We start from the raw sequence: 24700 nt of genomic DNA on the forward strand, positions 1-24700 counted from the left end.
AAAAGAAATCAGCCAAGACCTCAGAAAAACAATTGTAGACCTCCACAAGTCTGGTTCATCCTTGGGAGCAATTTCCAAATGCCTGAAGGTACCGCATTCATCTGTACAAACAATAGTACGCACGTATAAACACCATGGGACCACGCAGCTGTCATACCGCTCAGGAAGGAGACGCGTTATTTCTACTAGAGATGAACGTACTTTGGTGTGAAAAGTGCAAATCAATCCCAGAACAACAGCAAAGGACCTTGTGAAGATGCTGGAGGAAACCGGTACAAAAGTATCTATATCCACAGTATAACAAGTCCTATATCGACGTAACCTGAAAGGCCGCTCAGCAAGGAAATAGCCACTGCTCCAAAACCGCCATAAAAAAGCCAGACTACGTTTTGCAACTGCACATGAGGACAAAGATCGTACTTTTTGTAGAAATGCCCTCTGGCAGGAGGAAACAAAAATAGAACTGTTTAGCCATAATGACTATCGTTTAGAGGAAAAAGGGGGAGCTTGCAAGCCGAAGAACACCATCCCAACCGTGAAGCACGGGGGTGGCAGCATCATCGTGTGGGGATGCTTTGCTGCAGGAGGGACTGGTGCACTTCACAAAATAGATGGCATCATTAGGGAGGAAAATTATGTGGATATATTGAAGCAACATCTCAAGACATCAGTCAGGAAGTTAAAGCTTGGTCGCAAATGGGTCTTCCAAATGGACAATGACCCCAAGCATACTTCCAAAGTTGTGGCAAAATGGCCTAAGGACAACAATGTCAAGGTATTGGAGTGGCCACCACAAAGCCCTGACCTCAATCCTATTTGTGGGCAGAACTGAAAAAGCGTGTGCGAGCAAGGAAGCCTACAAACCTGACTCCGTTACACCAGCTCTGTCAGGAAGAATGGGCCAAAATTCACCCAACTTATTGTGGGAAGCTTGTGGAAGGCTAACCGAAACGTTTGACCCAAGTTAAACAATTTAAAGGCAACGCGACCAAATACTAAATGAGTGTATGTAAACTTCTGACCCACTGGGAATGTGATGAAAGAAATAAAAGCTGAAATAAATCATTCTCTCTACTATTATTCTGACTTAAAGTGGTGATCCTAACTGACCTAAGACCGGGAATTTTTACTTGGATTAAATGTCAGGAATTGTGAAAAACTGAGTTTAAATGTATTTGGCTAATGTGTATGTAAACTTCAACTATATTTGTGTGTATGTATAGATGATATATATGTATGTGTGTATATAGATAGATAGTGTAATGTGTGTGTGTGTATATAGATGATATATATGTATGTGTGTATATAGATAGATAGTGTAATGTGTGTGTGTGTGTGTGTGTATATACATGATATATATGTGTAATGTATGTGTTGGCTTGACCCACTGTTTAGCTCATGATTTCCCCTGCTGTTGTCTCCAGCCTACGACCTGCCCCAGAGCCCCAACCAGGCCCAGTTGTTCTGTGTTTATCTCATGATTTCCCCTGCTGTTGTCTCCAGCCTACGACCTGCCCCAGAGCCCCAACCAGGCCCAGTTGTTCTGTGTTTAGCTCATGATTTCCCCTGCTGTTGTCTCCAGCCTACGACCTGCCCCAGAGCCCCAACCAGGCCCAGTTGTTCTGTGTTTAGCTCATGATTTCCCCTGCTGTTGTCTCCAGCCTACGACCTGCCCCAGAGCCCCAACCAGGCCCAGTTGTTCTGTGTTTAGCTCATGATTTCCCCTGCTGTTGTCTCCAGCCTACGACCTGCCCCAGAGCCCCAACCAGGCCCAGTTGTTCTATGGGAATCTGAGTAAGGTGGTGTTGTCAGTGCTGGGCAGCACAGAGACCTTGGACTCTGGAAGGACTGACCTCCATGTCCAGCCCCCCCTAGCTGTCACCAGGAGAGGCTCGGAGGCTGACAGGTACTGGGACTGACGGGGGGGGCGGGGGGGATATCATACCTTAAAGAACATAATCATATGAGTGGTTTCATGTAACACCTCATTTGGTTCCTGGAGTGTTTCTCTCTGCTTAGAACACACGGGCCGTGTTTACACAGGCAGCCCAAATCTGATCTTTTGACAATAATTGGGCACCCTGAGTAAATGCAGTCATGGAGGCTGTTTCCCCAGACACGGATAAAGCCTAGTGAGTCCGAGACTAGAACATTTGCTGAAAGGAGAATCTACATTTGAAAAAGCTTTTTAGTCCAGGACTACACTTCATCTGTGTCTGAGGAACCGGCCCATCATGTCTGTAACAAATCTGATCCTGGTCCTCCAAACACATTCTGTTACTTAAGGTATACTAACGGTATGATAAAGGGATACTTTGGGATTTTGTCAATGAGGCTCTTTATTTACTTCCCCAGAGTCAGAACTTATGGATACCATTTTTGTTTCTGCGATCGGTTTGAAGGAATTTGCTAACTAGCGCTAGCGCAAGACTGGAAGTCTATGGGTATCTGGTAACATGCTAGCAAATACCCATAGACTTCCTGTCGTTGCGCTAGCGCTAGTTAGCATTGGCTCCATACTGGACACGGATACATAAACATGTTAACCACGAGTTCATCTGACTGGGGAAGTAGATACTGGGCCTTCAGAAAGAATTCACACCCCTTTTCAACACATGTTGTCCTCTTAAAAACTATCTGGTGGAAAGCAGACTGAACCAGGTTTTCCTCTAGGATTTTGCCTGTGATTAGCTCCATTATCCTAAAAAAAACTCCCCAGTCCTTAACAATGACAAGCAGACCCATAACATGATGCAGCCACCACGATGCTTGAAAATATGAAGTGGGACTCAGTGTTGTGTTGAATTTGCCCCAAACATCACTTTGTATTCAGGACAAAAAGTTAATTGCTTTGCCACATTTTTTTTTGCAATTTGACTTTAGCGCCTCGTTGCAAACAGGATACATGTTTTGCAGCTACCTTTTAACACGGTCTATTAGGTTTGTATTGTGGAGTAACTAGTAACTTAGTGGAGTATTGTGGAGTCACTACAATGTTGTTGATCCATCCTCAGTTTTCTCCTATCACAGCCATTCAACTCTACCTGTTTTAAAGTCAACATTGGCCTCATGGAAAAATCCCTGAGCGGTTTCCTTCCTCTCCGGCAACTGAGTTAGGAAGGACGCCTGTATCTTTGTAGTGACTGGGTGTATTGATACACCATCCAAAGTGTAATTAATAACATCACCATGCTCAAAGGGATATTCAATGTCTGCTTTCTAAAAAAAATTATCCAAAAGTGCCCTTTGCGAGACATTGGAAAACATCCCTTTGTGGTTGAATCTGTTTTTCACTGCTCGACTGAGGGACCTTACATTTATTTGTATGTGTGGTTTGCAGAGAATAGGTAGTCATTCAACAGTCATGTTACAGCATTGTTCCACACAGTGAGTCCATACAACTTAGTATGTGATTTGTTAAGCACATTTTGACTCCTGAACTTATTTAGGCTCCTTACCATAACAAAGGGGTTGAATACTTATTGACTCAAGACATTTCAGCTTTTTATTTGAATGTCTTTGACATTATGGGGTGTTGTGTGAAGGCCAGTGACAAAAATCTAAATTTTGTACATTTTAAAATCAGGCTGTAAGGCACTGTAAATGGCCTCATTGACAAAATCCAGAAGTATCCCTTTAATGGTTATATAACATTGTAGTAATGTTATACTGACAGTATGGTGTTAATGGTTATATAACGTTGTAGTAATGTTATATACTAACAGCATGGTGTTTATGGTTATATAACGTTGTAGTAGGGGTGTTAATGGTTATATAACGTTGTAGTAGGGGTGTTAATGGTTATATAACGTTGTAGTAGGGGTGTTTATGGTTATATAACGTTGTAGTAGTGGTGTTAATGGTTATATAACGTTGTAGTAGGGGTGTTAATGGTTATATAACGTTGTAGTAGGGGTGTTATACTAACAGTATGGTGTTAATGGTTATATAACGTTGTAGTAGGGGTGTTAATGGTTATATAACGTTGTAGTAGTGGTGTTAATGGTTATATAACGTTGTAGTAGGGGTGTTAATGGTTATATAACGTTGTAGTAGTGGTGTTATACTAACAGTATGGTGTTAATGGTTATATAACGTTGTAGTAGGGGTGTTAATGGTTATATAACGTTGTAGTAGGGGTGTTAATGGTTATATAACGTTGTAGTAGTGGTGTTAATGGTTATATAACGTTGTAGTAGGGGTGTTAATGGTTATATAACGTTGTAGTAGGGGTGTTATACTAACAGTATGGTGTTAATGGTTATATAACGTTGTAGTAGGGGTGTTAATGGTTATATAACGTTGTAGTAGTGGTGTTAATGGTTATATAACGTTGTAGTAGGGGTGTTAATGGTTATATAACGTTGTAGTAGGGGTGTTATACTAACAGTGTGGTGTTAATGGTTATATAACGTTGTAGTAGTGGTGTTAATGGTTATATAACGTTGTAGTAGGGGTGTTAATGGTTATATAACGTTGTAGTAGTGGTGTTAATGGTTATATAACGTTGTAGTAGGGGTGTTATACTAACAGTGTGGTGTTAATGGTTATATAACGTTGTAGTAGTGGTGTTAATGGTTATATAACGTTGTAGTAGGGGTGTTAATGGTTATATAACGTTGTAGTAGTGGTGTTAATGGTTATATAACGTTGTAGTAGTGGTGTTAATGGTTATATAACGTTGTAGTAGGGGTGTTAATGGTTATATAACGTTGTAGTAGGGGTGTTAATGGTTATATAACGTTGTAGTAGGGGTGTTAATGGTTATATAACGTTGTAGTAGGGGTGTTAATGGTTATATAACGTTGTAGTATTATCATGTTGCAGTGGTTTTGAGAACTCAGACCGTCACATCAGCAACGTGTCTCTGGATGTACTGCCTGTGAAGGGTCCTCAAGGCCCAGCGTTACCCAGGACAGAGGCCTCTGGGACGGGGACAGAACCAGGGGACCACAGGGACTCCTGGAGCCTCAGGCCTGAACAGCTGGTCCTCACCTCTCCCACTATCAGTCAGTATTATCATCTCACTGTTTGACTAACTCTGTGCTCTTTGCAGCCTGAGGTCTCTCAGGACAGAAAACATTGCCTCTCCAGATTTTCTGTTCATAAAACGTTTTTTTGTATTTTTTAATAGAATATAATTCATCCCTTTCCTTTGGTTTATAATGTGTGTTGTCCAGACGGAGCCTCCAACACCAGACATGTCCTGATCCAGAACCACTCATCATCCAGAGAACTGAGCTTTGAGTTGTCCTGGCCAGCCCACTGTCTCACTGTTACCCCTCAACATGGAGTCATAGAACCACAGTATGTACCAGCCCACTGTCTCTCTGTTACCCCTCAACATGGAGTCATAGAACCACAGTATGTACCAGCCCACTGTCTCTCTGTTACCCCTCAACATGGAGTCATAGAACCACAGTATGTACCAGCCCACTGTCTCTGTTACCCCTCAACATGGAGTCATAGAACCACAGTATGTACCAGCCCACTGTCTCTCTGTTACCCCTCAACATGGAGTCATAGAACCACAGTATGTACCAGCCCACTGTCTCTCTGTTACCCCTCAACATGGAGTCATAGAACCACAGTATGTACCAGCCCACTGTCTCTCTGTTACCCCTCAACATGGAGTCATAGAACCACAGTATGTACCAGCCCACTGTCTCTCTGTTACCCCTCAACATGGAGTCATAGAACCACAGTATGTACCAGCCCACTGTCTCTCTGTTACCCCTCAACATGGAGTCATAGAACCACAGTATGTACCAGCCCACTGTCTCTCTGTTACCCCTCAACATGGAGTCATAGAACCACAGTATGTACCAGCCCACTGTCTCTCTGTTACCCCTCAACATGGAGTCATAGAACCACAGTATGTACCAGCCCACTGTCTCTCTGTTACCCCTCAACATGGAGTCATAGAACCACAGTATGTACCAGCCCACTGTCTCTCTGTTACCCCTCAACATGGAGTCATAGAACCACAGTATGTACCAGCCCACTGTCTCTCTGTTACCCCTCAACATGGAGTCATAGAACCACAGTATGTACCAGCCCACTGTCTCACTGTTACCCCTCAACATGGAGTCATAGAACCACAGTATGTACCAGCCCACTGTCTCTCTGTTACCCCTCAACATGGAGTCATAGAACCACAGTATGTACCAGCCCACTGTCTCTCTGTTACCCCTCAACATGGAGTCATAGAACCACAGTATGTACCAGCCCACTGTCTCTCTGTTACCCCTCAACATGGAGTCATAGAACCACAGTATGTACCAGCCCACTGTCTCACTGTTACCCCTCTAGATAGAACCGCAGTAGGAAGCCCCGGACGGTAACCGGTTCACCTCAACGTAGCCTTCTAGATAGAACCGCAGTAGGAAGCCTCGGACGGTAACCGGTACACCTCAGCGTGGCCTTCTAGATAGAACCGCAGTAGGAAGCCTCGTTAGTTAGGTGACTATATTACTAGGGGCGTTTTACCAGGTAACTATATTACTAGGGGGGTTTTACCAGGTAACTATATTACTAGGGGGGTTTTACCAGGTAACTATATTACTAGGGGGGTTTTACCAGGTAACTATATTACTAGGGGGGTTTTACCGGGTGACTATATTGCTAGGGGGGGTTTTCCGGGTGACTATATTACTAGGGGCGTTTTACCAGGTGACTATATTACTAGGGGCGTTTCACCATAGTTTTTTTTTCTTCCCCAGGTGCCACCTCCAGATCCTCATCAGTCCTAATCCGTCCCTAGCAACCAGGACATCCATGTTTCCATGGAGTGGCCAAATCTATGTCCAGTGTGACAATCAACAGAAGGTAGTGATGATGTAGTGGGCCCCTCAATGTCTTGATGTGGTGGGCCCCCTCAATGTCTTGATGTGGTGGGCCCCCCCTCATTGTCTTGATGTGGTGGGACCCCCCCCTCAATGTCTTGATGTGGTGGGACCCCCCCCTCAATGTCTTGATGTGGTGGGACCCCCCCCTCAATGTCTTGATGTGGTGGGCGCCCCCCCCTCAATGTCTTGATGTGGTGGGCGCCCCCTCATTGTCTTGATGTGGTGGGCCCCCCCTCAATGTCTTGATGTGGTGGGCCCCCCCTCAATGTCTTGATGTGGTGGGCCCCCCCCCTCAATGTCTTGATGTGGTGGGCCCCCCCCCCCTCAATGTCTTGATGTGGTGGGCCCCCCCCCCCCCTCAATGTCTTGATGTGGTGGGCCCCCCCCCCCTCAATGTCTTGATGTGGTGGGCCCCCCCTCAATGTCTTGATGTGGTGGGCCCCCCCTCAATGTCTTGATGTGGTGGGCCCCCCCTCAATGTCTTGATGTGGTGGGCCCCCCCCCTCAATGTCTTGATGTGGTGGGCCCCCCCCCCCTCAATGTCTTGATGTGGTGGGCCCCCCCCCCTCAATGTCTTGATGTGGTGGGACCCCCCCCTCAATGTCTTGATGTGGTGGGACCCCCCCCTCAATGTCTTGATGTGGTGGGCCCTCCCTCAATGTCTTGATGTGGTGGGCCCCCCCTCAATGTCTTGATGTGGTGGGCCCCCCCTCAATGTCTTGATGTGGTGGGCCCCCCCTCAATGTCTTGATGTGGTGGGCCCCCCCCCTCAATGTCTTGATGTGGTGGGCCCCCCCCCCTCAATGTCTTGATGTGGTGGGCCCCCCCCCCTCAATGTCTTGATGTGGTGGGCCCCCCCCCTCAATGTCTTGATGTGGTGGGCCCCCCCCCTCAATGTCTTGATGTGGTGGGCCCCCCCTCAGTGATGTTATTTTCTCTCCTCCTGCTGTCCAGTTCATCAAAGTCCAGATCCGTCAGGACCTGGCTCTGGATGTATCAACCGCCCCAGCTGACCGGAGCCTAGCTCCCCTTCCTCCTCAGACTGCTAGCCCCATGCCCACCACCACGCTGCCCCCTGCAGGCCAACCCCCCCAGACCAGGACAGCTCCAGCCACGGTAGAGATCAGTAACCGCACCATCGTGTTTCCTGCCACGCCCTCAGGAGAAACCTCAGGTAGGAGACAATCTCTGACTCCCAGCGTTACTCAGCGTTGGGACGTATCTATAATCTCTGACTCCCAGCGTTACTCAGCGTTGGAACATATCTATAATCCCAGCATTGGGACATATCTATAATCTCAGCATTGGGACATACAGTGGGGCAAAAAAGTATTTAGTCAGCCACCAATTGTGCAAGTTCTCCCACTTAAAAATATGAGAGAGGCCTGTAATTTTCATCATAGGTACACTTCAACTATGACAGACAAAATGAGGAAAAAAATTCCAGAAAATTACATTGTAGGATTTTTTATGAATTTATTTGCAAATTATGGTGGAAAATAAGTATTTGGTCACCTACAAACAAGCAAGATTTCTGGCTCTCACAGACCTGTAACTTCTTCTTTAAGAGGCTCCTCTGTCCTCCACTCGTTACCTGTATTAATGGCACCTGTTTGAACTTGTTATCAGTATAAAAGACACCTGTCCACAACCTCAAACAGTCAAACTCCAAACTCCACTATGGCCAAGACCAAAGAGCTGTCAAAGGACACCAGAAACAAAATTGTAGACCTGCACCAGGCTGGGAAGACTGAATCTGCAATAGGTAAGCAGCTTGGTTTGAAGAAATCAACTGTGGGAGCAATTATTAGAAAATGGAAGACATACAAGACCACTGATAATCTCCCTCGATCTGGGGCTCCACGCAAGATCTCACCCCGTGGGTTCAAAATGATCACAAGAACGGTGAGCAAAAATCCCAGAACCACACGGGGGGACCTAGTGAATGACCTGCAGAGAGCTGGGACCAAAGTAACAAAGCCTACCATCAGTAACACACTACGCCGCCAGGGACTCAAATCCTGCAGTGCCAGACGTGTCCCCCTGCTTAAGCCAGTACATGTCCAGGCCCGTCTGAAGTTTGCTAGAGAGAATTTGGATGATCCAGAAGAAGATTGGGAGAATGTCATATGGTCAGATGAAACCAAAATAGAACTTTTTGGTAAAAACTCAACTCGTCGTGTTTGGAGGACAAAGAATGCTGAGTTGCATCCAAAGAACACCATACCTACTGTGAAGCATGGGGGTGGAAACATCATGCTTTGGGGCTGTTTTTCTGCAAAGGGACCAGGACGACTGATCCGTGTAAAGGAAAGAATGAATGGGGCCATGTATCGTGAGATTTTGAGTGAAAACCTCCTTCCATCAGCAAGGGCATTGAAGATGAAACGTGGCTGGGTCTTTCAGCATGACAATGATCCCAAACACACCGCCCGGGCAACGAAGGAGTGGCTTCGTAAGAAGCATTTCAAGGTCCTGGAGTGGCCTAGCCAGTCTCCAGATCTCAACCCCATAGAAAATCTTTGGAGGGAGTTGAAAGTCTGTGTTGCCCAGCAACAGCCCCAAAACATCACTGCTCTAGAGAAGATCTGCATGGAGGAATGGGCCAAAATACCAGCAACAGTGTGTGAAAACCTTGTGAAGACTTACAGAAAATGTTTGACCTCTGTCATTGCCAACAAAGGGTATATAACAAAGTATTGAGATAAACTTTTGTTATTGACCAAATACTTATTTTCCACCATAATTTGCAAATAAATTCATTAAAAATCCTACAATGTGATTTTCTGGAATTTATTTTCTCATTTTGTCTGTCATAGTTGAAGTGTACCTATGATGAAAATTACAGGCCTCTCATCTTTTTAAGTGGGAGAACTTGCACAATTGGTGGCTGACTAAATACTTTTTTGCCCCACTGTATCTATAATCTCAGCATTGGGACATATCTATAATCTCAGCATTGGGACATATCTATAATCTCAGCATTGGGACATATCTATAATCTCAGCATTGGGACATATCTATAATCTCAGCATTGGGACATATCTATAATCTCAGCGTTGGGACATATCTATAATCTCAGCGTTGGGACATATCTATAATCTCAGCATTGGGACATATCTATAATCTCAGCATTGGGACATATCTATAATCTCAGCATTGGGACATATCTATAATCTCAGCATTGGGACATATCTATAATCTCAGCATTGGGACATATCTATAATCTCAGCGTTGGGACATATCTATAATCTCAGCGTTGGGACATATCTATAATCTCAGCATTGGGACATATCTTTAATCTCAGCATTGGGACATATCTTTAATCTCAGCATTGGGACATATCTATAATCTCAGCATTGGGACATATCTATAATCTCAGCATTGGGACATATCTATAATCCAACCGTTGGGACATATCCATAATCCAACCGTTGGGACATATCCATAATCCCAGCGTTGGGACATATCTATAATCCCAGCGTTGGGACATATCTATAATCCCAGCGTTGGGACATATATATAATCTCTGACTCCCAGCGTTACTCAGCATTGGGACATATCTATAATCTCAGCATTGGGACATATCTATAATCTCAGCATTGGGACATATCTATAATCCCAGCATTGGGACATATCTATAATCTCAGCATTGGGACATATCTATAATCTCAGCATTGGGACATATCTATAATCCCAGCATTGGGACATATCTATAATCCCAGCGTTGGGACATATCTATAATCTCAGCATTGGGACATATCTATAATCCAACCGTTGGGACATATCCATAATCCCAGCGTTGGGACATATCTATAATCCCAGCGTTGGGACATATCTATAATCCCAGCGTTGGGACATATATATAATCTCTGACTCCCAGCGTTACTCAGCATTGGGACATATCTATAATCCCAGCATTGGGACATACAGTGGGGAGAACAAGTATTTGATACACTGCCGATTTTGCAGGTTTTCCTACTTATAAAGCATGTAGAGGTCTGTAATTTGTATCATAGGTACACTTCAACTGTGAGAGACGGAATCTAAAACAAAAATTCAGAAAATCACATTGTATGATTTTTAAGTAATTAATTTGCATTTTATTGCATGACATAAGTATTTGATCACCTCCCAACCAGTAAGAATTCCGGCTCTCACAGACCTGTTCGTTTTTCTTTAAGAAGCCCTCCTGTTCTCCACTCATTACCTGTATTAACTGCACCTGTTTGAACTCGTTACCTGTATAAAAGACACCTGTCCACACACTCAATCAAACAGACTCCAACCTCTCCACAATGGCCAAGACAAGAGAGCTGTGTAAGGACATCAGGGATAAAATTGTAGACCTGCACAAGGCTGGGATGGGCTACAGGACAATAGGCAATCAGCTTGGTGAGAAGGCAACAACTGTTGGCGCAATTATTAGAAAATGGAAGAAGTTCAAGATGACGGTCAATCACCCTCGGTCTGGGGCTCCATGCAAGATCTCACCTCGTGGGACATCAATGATCATGAGGAAGGTGAGGGATCAGCCCAGAACTACACGGCAGGACCTGGTCAATGACCTGAAGAGAGCTGGGACCACAGTCTCAAAGAAAACCATTAGTAACACACTACGCCGTCATGGATTAAAATCCTGCAGCGCACGCAATGTCCCCCTGATCAAGCCAGCGCATGTCCAGGCCCGTCTGAAGTTTGCCAATGACCATCTGGATGATCCAGAGGAGGAATGGGAGAAGGTCACGTGGTCTGATGAGACAAAAGTAGAGCTTTTTGGTCTAAACTCCACTCGCCGTGTTTGGAGGAAGAAGAAGGATGAGTACAACCCCAAGAACACCATCCCAACCGTGAAGCATGGCGGTGGAAACATCATTCTTTGGGGATGCTTTTCTGCAAAGGGGACAGGACGACTGCACCGTATTGAGGGGAGGATGGATGGGGCCATGTATCGCGAGATCTTGGCCAACAACCTCCTTCCCTCAGTAAGAGCATTGAAGATGGGTCGTGGCTGGGTCTTCCAGCATGACAACGACCCGAAACACACAGCCAGGGCAACTAAGGAGTGGCTCCGTAAGAAGCATCTCAAGGTCCTGGAGTGGCCTAGCCAGTCTCCAGACCTGAACCCAATAGAAAATCTTTGGAGGGAGCTGAAAGTCCGTATTGCCCAGCGACAGCCCCGAAACCTGAAGGACCTGGAGAAAGTCTGTATGGAGGAGTGGGCCAAAATCCCTGCTGCAGTGTGTGCAAACCTGGTCAAGAACTACAGGAAACGTATGATCTCTGTAATTGCAAACAAAGGTTTCTGTACCAAATATTAAGTTCTGCTTTTCTGATGTATCAAATACTTATGTCATGCAATAAAATGCAAATTAATTACTTAAAAATCATACAATGTGATTTTCTGGATTTTTGTTTTAGATTCCGTCTCTCACAGTTGAAGTGTACCTATGGTAAAAATTACAGACCTCGACATGCTTTGTAAGTAGGAAAACCTGCAAAATCGGCAGTGTATCAAATACTTGTTCTCCCCACTGTATATATAATCTCAGCATTGGGACATATCTATAATCCCAGCGTTGGGACATATCTATAATCCCAGCGTTGGGACATATCTATAATCTCAGCGTTGGGACAAATCTATAATCTGACTCCCAGCGTTACTCAGCGTTGGGACATATCTATAATCCCAGCATTGGGACATATCTATAATCTCTGACACTCAGCATTGGGACATATCTAAAATCTGACTCCCAGCGTTACTCAGCGTTGGGACATATCTATAATCTCAGCATTGGGACATATCTATAATCTCTGACACTCAGCATTGGGACATATCTAAAATCTGACTCCCAGCGTTACTCAGCGTTGGGACATATCTATAATCTGACTCCCAGCGTTACTCAGCGTTGGGACATATCTATAATCTGACTCCCAGCGTTACTCAGCGTTGGGACATATCTATAATCTGACTCCCAGCGTTACTCAGCGTTGGGACATATCTATAATCTGACTCCCAGCGTTACTCAGCGTTGGGACATATCTATAATCTGACTCCCAGCGTTACTCAGCGTTGGGACATATCTATAATCTCTGGAGTTTGCCAGTCAATAGCCCCATTTCCCCTCTAGATAATACAACATGCTGTGTATGTTCTTGAAGAATGATCCTGTTTCCAGTGTTTTGGTCTAAAGGCCGTGTCTTCCTTCGTCAGAGTCCTCTGTGGAGGTGGAGAATGGAGGAGAACAGGTGAGGTGGTACCTGTCTTCCTTCGCCCCTCCCTATGTGAAGGGGGTGGACAGCAGTGGGGATGTTTACCGAGCCACCTACACAGCCTTCAGATGTCCCAGAGTCTCTGGGACCCTGGCAGCAAACCACAAGATGCAGGTGAATGAATCTCTACCCCTACCTCTGGCTTTATTAGGGGTACTGACCACCCAGCTTTACCCAGTCACACCCCTGGTCCCCAGAACATACCTTTATTAGGGGGGTTACTGACCACCCAGCTTTACCCAGTCACACCCCTGGTCCCCAGAACATACCTTTATTAGGGGGGTTACTGACCACCCAGCTTTACCCAGTCACACCCCTGGTCCCCAGAACATACCTTTATTAGGGTTACTGACCACCCAGCTTTACCCAGTCACACCCCTGGTCCCCAGAACGTACCTTTATTAGGGTTACTGACCACCCAGCTTTACCCAGTCACACCCCTGGTCCCCAGAACATACCTTTATTAGGGTTACTGACCACCCAGCTTTACCCAGTCACACCCCTGGTCCCCAGAACATACCTTTATTAGGGTTACTGACCACCCAGCTTTACCCAGTCACACCCCTGGTCCCCAGAACATACCTTTATTAGGGTTACTGACCACCCAGCTTTACCCAGTCACACCCCTGGTCCCCAGAACATACCTTTATTAGGGTTACTGACCACCCAGCTTTACCCAGTCACACCCCTGGTCCCCAGAACATACCTTTATTAGGGGGGTTACTGACCACCCAGCTTTACCCAGTCACACCCCTGGTCCCCAGAACATACCTTTATTAGGGTTACTGACCACCCAGCTTTACCCAGTCACACCCCTGGTCCCCAGAACATACCTTTATTAGGGTTACTGACCACCCAGCTTTACCCAGTCACACCCCTGGTCCCCAGAACATACCTTTATTAGGGGGGTTACTGACTACCCAGCTTTACCCAGTCACACCCCTGGTCCCCAGAACATACCTTTATTAGGGGGGGTTACTGACCACCCAGCTTTACCCAGTCACACCCCTGGTCCCCAGAACATACCTTTATTAGGGTTACTGACCACCCAGCTTTACCCAGTCACACCCCTGGTCCCCAGAACATACCTTTATTAGGGGGGTTACTGACCACCCAGCTTTACCCAGTCACACCCCTGGTCCCCAGAACGTACCTTTATTAGGGGGGTTACTGACCACCCAGCTTTACCCAGTCACACCCCTGGTCCCCAGAACATACCTTTATTAGGGGGGTTACTGACCACCCAGCTTTACCCAGTCACACCCCTGGTCCCCAGAACATACCTTTATTAGGGGGGTTACTGACCACCCAGCTTTACCCAGTCACACCCCTGGTCCCCAGAACATACCTTTATTAGGGGGGTTACTGACCACCCAGCTTTACCCAGTCACACCCCTGGTCCCCAGAACATACCTTTATTAGGGGGGTTACTGACCACCCAGCTTTACCCAGTCACACCCTGGTCCCCAGAACATACCTTTATTAGGGGGGTTACTGACCACCCAGCTTTACCCAGTCACACCCCTGGTCCCCAGAACATACCTTTATTAGGGGGGTTACTGACCACCCAGCTTTACCCAGTCACACCCCTGGTCCCCAGAACATACCTTTATTAGGGGGGGTACTGACCACCCAGCTTTACCCAGTCACACTAGGGGTTACTGACTGTTGATGTCTCCTCCTCTCCTCCTGTTGATGTCCTCCTCTCCTCCTGTTGATGTCTCCTCTTGTTGATGTCCTCCTCTCCTCCTGTTGATGTCCTCCTCCTCTCCTCCTGTTGATGTCTCCTCTTGTTGATGTCCTCCTCTCCTCCTGTTGATGTCCTCCTCTCCTCCTGTTGATGTCCTCCTCCTGTTGATGTCTCCTCTCCTCCTGTTGATGTCTCCTCCTCTCCTCCTGTTGATGTCCTCCTCTCCTCCTGTTGATGTCCTCCTCTCCTCCTGTTGATGTCCTCCTCTCCTCCTGTTGATGTCCTCCTCCTGTTGATGTCCTCCTCTCCTCCTGTTGATGTCCTCCTCTCCTCCTGTTGATGTCCTCCTCCTGTTGATGTCTCCTCTCCTCCTGTTGATGTCTCCTCCTCTCCTCCTGTTGATGTCCTCCTCTCCTCCTGTTGATGTCCTCCTCTCCTCCTGTTGATGTCCTCCTCCTGTTGATGTCTCCTCTCCTCCTGTTGATGTCCTCCTCCTGTTGATGTCCTCCTCTCCTCCTGTTGATGTCTCCTCCTCTCCTCCTGTTGATGTCCTCCTCTCCTCCAGGTGCCCATCACCTTCCTGCCGAGGGACCGAGGGGACTATGCTCAGTTCTGGGACCTGGAGTGTCATCCAGTGGCTGAGCCTCAGCACAAGACCAGGATACGCTTCCAGCTCTGTGGCACTGTGAGTCCACTGGTCTAGGACATGGTATACTACCATAGCACAAGACCAGGATACGCTTCCAGCTCTGTGGCACTGTGAGTCCACTGGTCTAGGACATAGTATACTACCATAGCACAAGACCAGGATACGGTTCCAGCTCTGTGGCACTGTGAGTCCACTGGTCTAGGACATGGTATACTACCATAGCACAAGACCAGGATACGCTTCCAGCTCTGTGGCACTGTGAGTCCACTGGTCTAGGACATAGTATACTACCATAGCACAAGACCAGGATACGGTTCCAGCTCTGTGGCACTGTGAGTCCACTGGTCTAGGACATAGTATACTACCATAGCACAAGACCAGGATACGCTTCCAGCTCTGTGGCACTGTGAGTCCACTGGTCTAGGACATGGTATACTACCATAGCACAAGACCAGGATACGCTTCCAGCTCTGTGGCACTGTGAGTCCACTGGTCTAGGACATAGTATACTACCATAGCACAAGACCAGGATACGGTTCCAGCTCTGTGGCACTGTGAGTCCACTGGTCTAGGACATGGTATACTACCATAGCACAAGACCAGGATACGCTTCCAGCTCTGTGGCACTGTGAGTCCACTGGTCTAGGACATAGTATACTACCATAGCACAAGACCAGGATACGCTTCCAGCTCTGTGGCACTGTGAGTCCACTGGTCTAGGACATGGTATACTACCATAGCACAAGACCAGGATACGCTTCCAGCTCTGTGGCACTGTGAGTCCACTGGTCTAGGACATAGTATACTACCATAGCACAAGACCAGGATACGGTTCCAGCTCTGTGGCACTGTGAGTCCACTGGTCTAGGACATGGTATACTACCATAGCACAAGACCAGGATACGCTTCCAGCTCTGTGGCACTGTGAGTCCACTGGTCTAGGACATAGTATACTACCATAGCACAAGACCAGGATACGCTTCCAGCTCTGTGGCACTGTGAGTCCACTGGTCTAGGACATAGTATACTACCATAGCACAAGACCAGGATACGCTTCCAGCTCTGTGGCACTGTGAGTCCACTGGTCTAGGACATAGTATACTACCATAGCACAAGACCAGGATACGCTTCCAGCTCTGTGGCACTGTGAGTCCACTGGTCTAGGACATAGTATACTACCATAGCACAAGACCAGGATACGCTTCCAGCTCTGTGGCACTGTGAGTCCACTGGTCTAGGACATAGTATACTACCATAGCACAAGACCAGGATACGCTTCCAGCTCTGTGGCACTGTGAGTCCACTGGTCTAGGACATAGTATACTACCATAGCACAAGACCAGGATACGCTTCCAGCTCTGTGGCACTGTGAGTCCACTGGTCTAGGACATAGTATACTACCATAGCACAAGACCAGGATACGCTTCCAGCTCTGTGGCACTGTGAGTCCACTGGTCTAGGACATGGTATACTACCATAGCACAAGACCAGGATACGCTTCCAGCTCTGTGGCACTGTGAGTCCACTGGTCTAGGACATGGTATACTACCATAGCACAAGACCAGGATACGCTTCCAGCTCTGTGGCACTGTGAGTCCACTGGTCTAGGACATAGTATACTACCATAGCACAAGACCAGGATACGCTTCCAGCTCTGTGGCACTGTGAGTCCACTGGTCTAGGACATAGTATACTACCATAGCACAAGACCAGGATACGCTTCCAGCTCTGTGGCACTGTGAGTCCACTGGTCTAGGACATAGTATACTACCATAGCACAAGACCAGGATACGCTTCCAGCTCTGTGGCACTGTGAGTCCACTGGTCTAGGACATAGTATACTACCATAGCACAAGACCAGGATACGCTTCCAGCTCTGTGGCACTGTGAGTCCACTGGTCTAGGACATAGTATACTACCATAGCACAAGACCAGGATACGCTTCCAGCTCTGTGGCACTGTGAGTCCACTGGTCTAGGACATAGTATACTACCATAGCACAAGACCAGGATACGCTTCCAGCTCTGTGGCACTGTGAGTCCACTGGTCTAGGACATGGTATACTACCATAGCACAAGACCAGGATACGCTTCCAGCTCTGTGGCACTGTGAGTCCACTGGTCTAGGACATGGTATACTACCATAGCACAAGACCAGGATACGCTTCCAGCTCTGTGGCACTGTGAGTCCACTGGTCTAGGACATAGTATACTACCATAGCACAAGACCAGGATACGCTTCCAGCTCTGTGGCACTGTGAGTCGACTGGTCTAGGACATGGTATACTACCATAGCACAAGACCAGGATACGCTTCCAGCTCTGTGGCACTGTGAGTCCACTGGTCTAGGACATAGTATACTACCATAGCACAAGACCAGGATACGCTTCCAGCTCTGTGGCACTGTGAGTCCACTGGTCTAGGGTTAGGGTAGTAGACTATAGGACAGTCGACTGGTCTAGGACATAGTATACTACCATAGCACCAGACCAGGATACGCTTCCAGCTCTGTGGCACTGTGAGTCCACTGGTCTAGGGTTAGGGTAGTAGACTATAGGACAGTCGACTGGTCTAGGACATAGTATACTACCATAGCACAAGACCAGGATACGCTTCCAGCTCTGTGGCACTGTGAGTCGACTAGTCTAGGACATGGTATACTACCATAGCACAAGACCAGGATACGCTTCCAGCTCTGTGGCACTGTGAGTCGACTGGTCTAGTAGACATTATACTGGTATAGGGTTAGGGTTATACTACCATAGACTGGTATAGGGTTAGGGTTATACTACCAGGAGACTGGTCTAGGACATGGTATACTACCATAGCACAAGACCAGGATACGCTTCCAGCTCTGTGGCACTGTGAGTCGACTGGTCTAGGACACCATATACTACTGGTCTAGGGTTAGGGTTATACTACCAGGACATAGTATACTACCATAGACTGGTATAGGGTTAGGGTTATACTACCAGGAGACTGGTCTAGGACATGGTATACTACCATAGCACAAGACCAGGATACGCTTCCAGCTCTGTGGCACTGTGAGTCGACTGGTCTAGGACACCATATACTACTGGTATAGGGTTAGGGTTAGGGTAGTAGACTATAGGACACCATATACTACTGGTATAGGGTTAGGGTAGTAGACTATAGGACACCATATACTACTGGTATAGGGTTAGGGTAGTAGACTATAGGACACCATATACTACTGGTATAGGGTTAGGGTAGTAGACTATAGGACACCATATACTACTGGTATAGGGTTAGGGTAGTAGACTATAGGACACCATATACTACTGGTATAGGGTTAGGGTAGTAGACTATAGGACACCATATACTACTGGTATAGGGTTAGGGTTATACTACCAGGAGCATTATACTGGTAGGAGACTGTTATAGGACATCATTATACTGGTAGGAGACTGTTATAGGACATCATTATACTGGTAGTAGACTATAGGACACCATATACTACTGGTCTAGGGTTAGGGTTATACTGGTAGTAGACTATAGGACACCATTATACTGGTAGTAGACTGTTATAGGACACCATTATACTGGTAGGAGACTGTTATAGGACACCATTATACTGGTAGGAGACTATAGGACACCATTATACTGGTAGGAGACTGTTATAGGACATCATTATACTGGTAGTAGACAGTTATAGGACATCATTATACTGGTAGGAGACTATAGGACATCATTATACTGGTAGTAGACTGTTATAGGACATCATTATACTGGTAGGAGAATGTTATAGGACACCATTATACTGGTAGGAGACTGTTATAGGACACCATTATACTGGTAGTAGACTGTTATAGGACATCATTATACTGGTAGGAGACTGTTATAGGACATCATTATACTGGTAGGAGACTGTTATAGGACATCATTATACTGGTAGGAGACTGTTATAGGACATCATTATACTGGTAGGATACTGTTATAGGACACCATTATACTGGTAGGAGACTATAGGACACCATTATACTGGTAGGAGACTGTTATAGGACATCATTATACTGGTAGGAGACTGTTATAGGACATCATTATACTGGTAGGAGACTGTTATAGGACACCATTATACTGGTAGGAGACTGTTATAGGACATCATTATACTGGTAGGAGACTATAGGACATCATTATACTGGTAGTAGACTGTTATAGGACATCATTATACTGGTAGGAGACTGTTATAGGACATCATTATACTGGTAGTAGACTGTTATAGGACACCATTATACTGGTAGTAGACTGTTATAGGACACCATTATACTGGTAGGAGACTGTTATAGGACATCATTATACTGGTAGGAGACTGTTATAGGACACCATTATACTGGTAGTAGACTGTTATAGGACACCATTATACTGGTAGGAGACTGTTATAGGACATCATTATACTGGTAGGAGACTGTTATAGGACACCATTATACTGGTAGGGGACTGTTATAGGACATCATTATACTGGTAGGAGACTGTTATAGGACATCATTATACTGGTAGGAGACTATATGACATCTTTATACTGGTAGGAGACTGTTATAGGACATCATTATACTGGTAGTAGACAGTTATAGGACATCATTATACTGGTAGGAGACTATAGGACATCATTATACTGGTAGTAGACTGTTATAGGACATCATTATACTGGTAGGAGACTGTTATAGGACACCATTATACTGGTAGGAGACTGTTATAGGACACCATTATACTGGTAGGAGACTATAGGACACCATTATACTGGTAGGAGACTGTTATAGGACATCATTATACTGGTAGGAGACTGTTATAGGACACCATTATACTGGTAGTAGACTGTTATAGGACACCATTATACTGGTAGGAGACTGTTATAGGACATCATTATACTGGTAGTAGACTGTTATAGGACATCATTATACTGGTAGGAGACTGTTATAGGACATCATTATACTGGTAGGAGACTATAGGACATCATTATACTGGTAGGAGACTGTTATAGGACACCATTATACTGGTAGTAGACTGTTATAGGACATCATTATACTGGTAGTAGACTGTTATAGGACATCATTATACTGCCAGTAGACTGTTATAGGACACCATTATACTGGTAGGAGACTGTTATAGGACACCATTATACTGGTAGGAGACTGTTATAGGACACCATTATACTGGTAGGAGACTGTTATAGGACATCATTATACTGGTAGGAGACTATAGGACATCATTATACTGGTAGGAGACTGTTATAGGACATCATTATACTGGTAGGAGACTGTTATAGGACATCATTATACTGGTAGGGGACTGTTATAGGACATCATTATACTGGTAGGAGACTGTTATAGGACATCATTATACTGGTAGGAGACTGTTATAGGACATCATTATACTGGTAGGAGACTGTTATAGGACATCATTATACTGGTAGTAGACTGTTATAGGACATCATTATACTGGTAGGATACTGTTATAGGACATCATTATACTGGTAGGAGACTGTTATAGGACATCATTATACTGGTAGGAGACTGTTATAGGACATCATTATACTGGTAGGAGACTGTTATAGGACACCATTATACTGGTAGGAGACTGTTATAGGACACCATTATACTGGTAGGAGACTGTTATAGGACACCATTATACTGGTAGGAGACTGTTATAGGACATCATTATACTGGTAGGAGACTGTTATAGGACATCATTATACTGGTAGTAGACTGTTATAGGACATCATTATACTGGTAGGAGACTGTTATAGGACATCATTATACTGGTAGGAGACTGTTATAGGACATCATTATACTGGTAGGAGACTGTTATAGGACATCATTATACTGGTAGGAGACTGTTATAGGACATCATTATACTGGTAGGAGACTATAGGACACCATTATACTGGTAGGAGACTATAGGACACCATTATACTGGTAGTAGACTGTTATAGGACATCATTATACTGGTAGGAGACTATAGGACATCATTATACTGGTAGTAGACTGTTATAGGACATCATTATACTGGTAGTAGACTGTTATAGGACATCATTATACTGGTAGTAGACTGTTATAGGACATCATTATACTGGTAGGAGACTATAGGACACCATTATACTGGTAGGAGACTGTTATAGGACATCATTATACTGGTAGGAGACTATAGGACACCATTATACTGGTAGTAGACTGTTATAGGACATCATTATACTGGTAGTAGACTGTTATAGGACATCATTATACTGGTAGGAGACTATAGGACACCATTATACTGGTAGGAGACTGTTATAGGACACCATTATACTGGTAGGAGACTATAGGACATCATTATACTGGTAGTAGACTGTTATAGGACATCATTATACTGGTAGGAGACTATAGGACACCATTATACTGGTAGGAGACTATAGGACACCATTATACTGGTAGTAGACTGTTATAGGACATCATTATACTGGTAGTAGACTGTTATAGGACATCATTATACTGGTAGGAGACTATAGGACACCATTATACTGGTAGGAGACTGTTATAGGACATCATTATACTGGTAGTAGACTGTTATAGGACATCATTATACTGGTAGTAGACTGTTATAGGACACCATTATACTGGTAGGAGACTGTTATAGGACATCATTATACTGGTAGGAGACTATAGGACACCATTATACTGGTAGTAGACTGTTATAGGACATCATTATACTGGTAGGAGACTGTTATAGGACATCATTATACTGGTAGGAGACTGTTATAGGACATCATTATACTGGTAGGAGACTGTTATAGGACACCATTATACTGGTAGTAGACTATAGGACACCATTATACTGGTAGTAGACTGTTATAGGACACCATTATACTGGTAGTAGACTGTTATAGGACACCATTATACTGGTAGGAGACTGTTATAGGACATCATTATACTGGTAGGAGACTGTTATAGGACATCATTATACTGGTAGGAGACTGTTATAGGACATCATTATATTGGTAGGAGACTGTTATAGGACATCATTATACTGGTAGGAGACTGTTATAGGACATCATTATACTGGTAGGAGACTGTTATAGGACATCATTATACTGGTAGGATACTGTTATAGGACATCATTATACTGGTAGGAGACTGTTATAGGACATCATTATACCGGTAGGAGACTGTTATAGGACATCATTATACTGGTAGGAGACTGTTATAGGACATCATTATACTGGTAGGAGACTATAGGACATCATTATACTGGTAGGAGACTGTTATAGGACACCATTATACTGGTAGTAGACTGTTATAGGACATCATTATACTGGTAGGAGACTATAGGACATCATTATACTGGTAGGAGACTGTTATAGGACACCATTATACTGGTAGTAGACTGTTATAGGACATCATTATACTGGTAGGAGACTATAGGACACCATTATACTGGTAGTAGACTGTTATAGGACATCATTATACTGGTAGGAGACTGTTATAGGACATCATTATACCAGTAGGAGACTGTTATAGGACATCATTATACTGGTAGGAGACTGTTATAGGACATCATTATACTGGTAGGAGACTATAGGACATCATTATACTGGTAGGAGACTGTTATAGGACACCATTATACTGGTAGTAGACTGTTATAGGACATCATTATACTGGTAGGAGACTATAGGACATCATTATACTGGTAGGAGACTGTTATAGGACACCATTATACTGGTAGTAGACTGTTATAGGACATCATTATACTGGTAGGAGACTATAGGACACCATTATACTGGTAGTAGACTGTTATAGGACATCATTATACTGGTAGGAGACTGTTATAGGACATCATTATACTGGTAGGAGACTGTTATAGGACATCATTATACTGGTAGGAGACTGTTATAGGACACCATTATACTGGTAGGAGACTGTTATAGGACATCATTATACTGGTAGGAGACTGTTATAGGACACCATTATACTGGTAGTAGACTGTTATAGGACACCATTATACTGGGTAGGAGACTGTTATAGGACACCATTATACTGGTAGTAGACTGTTATAGGACATCATTATACTGGTAGTAGACTGTTATAGGACACCATTATACTGGTAGGAGACTGTTATAGGACACCATTATACTGGTAGGAGACTGTTATAGGACATCATTATACTGGTAGGAGACTGTTATAGGACACCATTATACTGGTAGGAGACTGTTATAGGACATCATTATACTGGTAGGATACTGTTATAGGACATCATTATACTGGTAGGAGACTGTTATAGGACATCATTATACTGGTAGTAGACTGTTATAGGACATCATTATACTGGTAGGAGACTGTTATAGGACACCATTATACTGGTAGGAGACTGTTATAGGACATCATTATACTGGTAGGATACTGTTATAGGACATCATTATACTGGTAGGAGACTGTTATAGGACATCATTATACTGGTAGTAGACTGTTATAGGACATCATTATACTGGTAGGAGACTGTTATAGGACACCATTATACTGGTAGGAGACTGTTATAGGACACCATTATACTGGTAGGAGACTGTTATAGGACATCATTATACTGGTAGGAGACTTTAGGACATCATTATACTGGTAGTAGACTGTTATAGGACATCATTATACTGGTAGGAGACTGTTATAGGACATCATTATACTGGTAGGAGACTGTTATAGGACATCATTATTCTGGTAGGAGACTGTTATAGGACACCATTATACTGGTAGTAGACTGTTGTAGGACACCATTATACTGGTACGAGACTGTTATAGGACATCATTATACTGGTAGGAGACTATAGGACACCATTATACTGGTAGTAGACAGTTATAGGACTATAGGACACCATTATACTGGTAGTAGACTGTTATAGGACATCATTATACTGGTAGTAGACTGTTATAGGACATCATTATACTGGTAGGAGACTGTTATAGGACATCATTATACTGGTAGGAGACTGTAGGACACCATTATACTGGTAGGAGACTGTTATAGGACATCATTATACTGGTAGTAGACTGTTATAGGACATCATTATACTGGTAGGAGACTGTTATAGGACATCATTATACTGGTAGGAGACTATAGGACACCATTATACTGGTAGGAGACTGTTATAGGACACCATTATACTGGTAGGAGACTATAGGACATCATTATACTGGTAGGAGACTGTTATAGGACATCATTATACTGGTAGTAGACTGTTATAGGACATCATTATACTGGT

At 44.6% G+C, this 24700-nt stretch overlaps 1 protein-coding gene across 1 annotated transcript in view; it reads left to right on the forward strand.

Moving 5' to 3' along the window:
* Positions 1 to 24700, forward strand: part of cep192 (centrosomal protein 192) — a 122529-nt gene that overhangs the window by 88659 nt on the left and 9170 nt on the right. Inside the window, exons 36-42 of the mRNA XM_055911065.1 lie at positions 1741 to 1906; positions 4828 to 5009; positions 5181 to 5307; positions 6723 to 6828; positions 7803 to 8022; positions 13063 to 13235; positions 15377 to 15496. Of these exons, the coding sequence (XP_055767040.1) occupies positions 1741 to 1906; positions 4828 to 5009; positions 5181 to 5307; positions 6723 to 6828; positions 7803 to 8022; positions 13063 to 13235; positions 15377 to 15496 (1094 nt within the window). The remainder of the gene's footprint in view (positions 1 to 1740; positions 1907 to 4827; positions 5010 to 5180; positions 5308 to 6722; positions 6829 to 7802; positions 8023 to 13062; positions 13236 to 15376; positions 15497 to 24700) is intronic.

Source organism: Salvelinus fontinalis, unplaced genomic scaffold, assembly GCF_029448725.1.
Source record: "Salvelinus fontinalis isolate EN_2023a unplaced genomic scaffold, ASM2944872v1 scaffold_0044, whole genome shotgun sequence".
Lineage (NCBI taxonomy): Eukaryota > Metazoa > Chordata > Actinopteri > Salmoniformes > Salmonidae > Salvelinus > Salvelinus fontinalis.